This window comes from Helianthus annuus, chromosome 6, assembly GCF_002127325.2.
Source record: "Helianthus annuus cultivar XRQ/B chromosome 6, HanXRQr2.0-SUNRISE, whole genome shotgun sequence".
NCBI classification, from domain to species: domain Eukaryota; kingdom Viridiplantae; phylum Streptophyta; class Magnoliopsida; order Asterales; family Asteraceae; genus Helianthus; species Helianthus annuus.
Genome location: NC_035438.2, coordinates 134,502,720 through 134,506,656, shown reverse-complemented (window position 1 = coordinate 134,506,656; position 3,937 = coordinate 134,502,720). Strand labels below are relative to the sequence as shown.

Sequence of the window (3,937 nt, the reverse complement as noted above, 5' to 3'; positions counted from 1 at the left end):
TTGGTCAACTTACAGACTAACTTAGGACATCGTTTACATACAGACCGCATACAGACAAAGTACAGACACAAGTGCACCAACATTTTTAACAAATTTCACCCACTAAAACAGTTTCAAAATCAATTTATAATGTTACAAATGTTCGAAAAGTCAATCGAAACTCACAAATGGTACATCAGAAATCAATCGAATTAAACCGAACGTCGACTGAATTAGTTTGAAATCCATATAGTTTAGTTGTGCCTCTTGTATAACTTCTGTGCATATGGCTAGTTTCTGTAAAATGACCCCAACTTGTTTGCTTGTATATCCGAGAGGCGAGACCACATAATGAGTTCACTGGACCAACAACATTAGTCACTGTCCTTGTAAAATTTTTAATATCACCAGCTCCTAAAGTAATTGCGAATGAAGGATAGTTTAGTTGTGCCTCTTGTATAACTTCTGTGCATGTGACCTGAAACCTGTTCTGACCATAACCGGTTCGACCCTAACCTGTTCCGACCCTTAGCCGTTCCGACCCGAACACGTTCTGACCCGAACCCATTCCGACCCTAAGCTGTTTCGACCCGAACAGTTGCTCTTATGTTTCTTTCGACGGTGCTAGCACCGACGGCGAGAATCCATGGTGCCTCATTTGACAATGATGAGTTCACTGGACCAACATTCCCTGCTGAATAACTTACAAAGATTCCTTTCTAAATAGCACTAAATGCACCAGAAACACTATTAGTAAAATCAGTCTTTCCGATCAGCTTCGACTTACACCCTTGACTATCACATCTTCCTGAACCAGAAGCACAATTAGTGAAATCTCTGGCTCCGGTCAGTTTATTGTTACACCCTTCAATAATAGTTATTTACAATTTTTTTTATTTGACTGCTAAATACAAAAGAACTGGTCAAATAATTATAATCAGATTTTGTATTTGAATCTAATAAAGGAAAATGACGGTGTACGAGAAACAAAGAATGAAAACAATTGAAGAGAACAAAGCGAAAATGAAAGCAGCGGGTCTTGATGAAAAGGCGTATCCGTTTAAGGGTACAATTCCGATGTCACAAAATGAGAAGAGTAAAGGTAAAAAGAAGGGGGGTTTGGAAGACAATGAGGAGCTTATGCCATTTTCCACCAATGAGGAATCAAGTTATTCAAGCGGACCAGATAAACGAAATGAAATATGTGCATCTAAAAAGAAGGTACTTGCTTACGATTCTTGCATTTTATTTATCTAGATATGGGTCATTAATGCGTGCAAAATGGGAGTCGGGTTTCAACCAAGTATTATATATTGATGTGTAAAATACTTTCTTTTTCTTTATATTTATATTCTTAAAGAGCATAATGACAAGTCAAGGTGGCCAAGGTAGAAGACAAAGTGGCCGAGCGGGGCAACCTAGAGACGATGGACGACGTGTTGGTATGTGATTGTGTGCGTATATATCGTTTTGCTTTTTTTATTATTATTAAGTACACTAATTTTTGTATTGTAATATATTAATAAATTAACATGATATAACTTTCCAACAACAGTTTATTAATTAATTAGCTTACATTTGATCTGTTTTTGTGTTCAATAGCTTTCATTATATGCACTCCCCAACTTCTGAACTTTATACGACACACCATTAACTCACTCTTTGTAACTGCATTGTACACAGATCCATCTCCAAGAAACTTGGTTATTAATGCAAAGCAATCTCAAGAACTAGAGAAAGAAATTGTTAATGGTATGACAAGTACAAAGAACATGTTAATTTTTTTTTGTAGGTAGTGTTGTTAATGTAAATGTTCTTGTTTGTAGACACAACTTATGAGCCCGAGGAAGAAATTGGTGATAGTATGACATGTAGAAAACGCGGCATTACATGTGGTAAAGGAGCTCCAAAGGAAATGAAGGCTGCTAAGAAGAAATTGCCAGTGGAGTTCAATTTTGATGCAATGGAAGTAATATGTGAAAATGCCTCATCTTTCATGCATGAATGTGGCTACATTTTGCGTAACAATTGTAGGTTACAATATAAAGAATGGAGAGATGTACCGATTGAAGTTAGGTTGCCATTACGCCACAAGCTAACCGTAAGTTTTTTTTTATAATTCAATATGATTTTTAATATTCATATTTACTAATGAGTTATTTATGTTTGTTACATTTGTTACTTGAAGACACTTTTTGAAATTGATGTGGAGAACGCAGAGGTTTGCAAGGTTATTGATAGCTATTTGGCAAAGGCATGGAGAGGTTACAGAAGTAAGTTGCATGAAGACTTCAAACAGATTGGAGGATTGGAAGATCCGACTAAGGCAAAGACTACACCTCCTTCTAATGTTAGCAAAGAAGACTGGGAATATCTTTGTGATATGTGGTCTGAGACAAAATACAAGGTAATGTTTTAACAATATTCTATATTTTTGTTAATAATTGATGAATTCGGTCTAATATGTTATTTTTTGTTTGGTTGTATGTCTTTGAAGGAAAATGCAGAAAAGAAAGTTAAGGCACGTGCGCAACGAAAAATAAATAGCAAAAATGGCTCGAAAAGTACAATACGCTATCATATTGAGCGTGGACTAGATTTGGAATCTTCAACCGGGCAAATTGAGACATGGCGACTAACTCATTGGGACGCAAAATGCGGCTGCAAAATATGTAAGTTTACTTGTTCGGTTCTACGCTAAATATCAATTATTAGGTACATAATTTTATTTTATCGGTGTTCAGGGTTTGGTTTCAAACCGTGAAATTGTCTAAACCGTTTATCGGTTTGGTTTAAATCTCTAACCAGTTACAAACTCTTCAGTCCTTTTGTGTTTCAAATATTCGAATCATATAAAAATTAGTCAAAATTAGAGTTAGGGGCTGTTTGTTTGCATCTAAACTGATCCACTAAGAGGGAAACATCTGATTCAGTCAGACTTGAGGCTGTTTGGTTAAAAAAAAAAAAAAACATCTGAATGGTTAAAATTGGGTCTGAATCAATCAGAGCTGACGCTGACTGGGTCAGATCTGAATGAAACAAACAGCCCCTTATTTTCTTACATTAGTTGCTCATTTTGTTTGTTTATTGAAGTATTAAGCATGATTTTAAGTTCTGGGCAACTTTTATATGGCAGCTTGTTTTTTTTTTTTTTTTTTTTTGTTGTGCAAATTTCAAACAAATTGTGTTGCTTATATCTTAATAATTTATTCAGGATTCGGGACATTTGTGTTTGACAACTTGTAAAATTATGCAAATTCTGGACAACTTTATTTATATATATCATATATTTTGGTCATCTTTTATAAAATTCCAAAGAGCCCAAATCGTTAATGGTTCGGTTTAAGAGTTTTATAGTTTGGTTTTGGTTTACACAAATAAAAAACAGTTAACTAACATTTCGGTTAAGCTTTGACCTTAAAAGCGTGAAAATCGAACCGTGAACACCCCTAATTAATTTAGTGTACATGTCTTCTTATTTTTTTTCTTTCTAAAGGAAAAAATGATGAAGCTGAGAAATGAGCATCCTATGGAATCAATGAGCGATAAGTCGATTATTGAGACTGTACTTGGAAGAAGCTCTGTTCGTTTGCACGGGTGGGGACGTGATCCAGTTAGTTCTAGTAGCACAATGGGTGCTACTAAAAAATCAAAGCGTCTTCCTTACGAAGAGCTGGTGGATGCTTACGATGATCTAGTGGAAGAATGTCACAGCCACCGATCCCTATCTCCCGGGAATGGGCGCCGTGAGCCAGTTTCGGTGGTATCACATTTATTTATTCAATTTGGCAGCGGAAATTTTCATCAGGACCGTAGTTAGGAAATATTTAATCAGAGTAAACCACCATATTTTATAACATTAAACATATAGGTAAAAACCCAAGTTTTCAATACACACGTTTCATAGGAATAAATCCTATTTATTTAATAAAAACATCCATTTTATTCTTAGGTAACT

The 3,937-nt window shown here is 35.3% G+C and overlaps 1 protein-coding gene across 1 annotated transcript; it reads left to right on the top strand.

Annotated features, from left to right (window-relative positions):
- The first annotated feature begins 517 nt into the window (after window positions 1–517).
- Window positions 518–2,743, top strand: LOC118479631. The gene is made up of 8 exons (XM_035974264.1): window positions 518–825; window positions 945–1,200; window positions 1,340–1,421; window positions 1,663–1,731; window positions 1,806–2,080; window positions 2,168–2,386; window positions 2,477–2,651; window positions 2,724–2,743. Exons 2-8 carry the CDS (start codon window positions 949–951, stop codon window positions 2,741–2,743), a joined length of 1,092 nt encoding a protein of 363 aa, XP_035830157.1. The 5' UTR covers window positions 518–825; window positions 945–948.
- The last annotated feature ends 1,194 nt before the right edge of the window (window positions 2,744–3,937 follow it).

Coding starts and splice junctions, on each gene's coding strand:
- LOC118479631 (XM_035974264.1), top strand. CDS start 949: ATGACGGTGTACGAGAAACAAAGAATGAAAACAATTGAAGAGAACAAA. Junction 1,201..1,339: donor TATGTGCATCTAAAAAGAAG/GTACTTGCTTAC, acceptor ATATTCTTAAAG/AGCATAATGACAAGTCAAGG. Junction 2,652..2,723: donor AAAATGCGGCTGCAAAATAT/GTAAGTTTACTT, acceptor ATCGGTGTTCAG/GGTTTGGTTTCAAACCGTGA.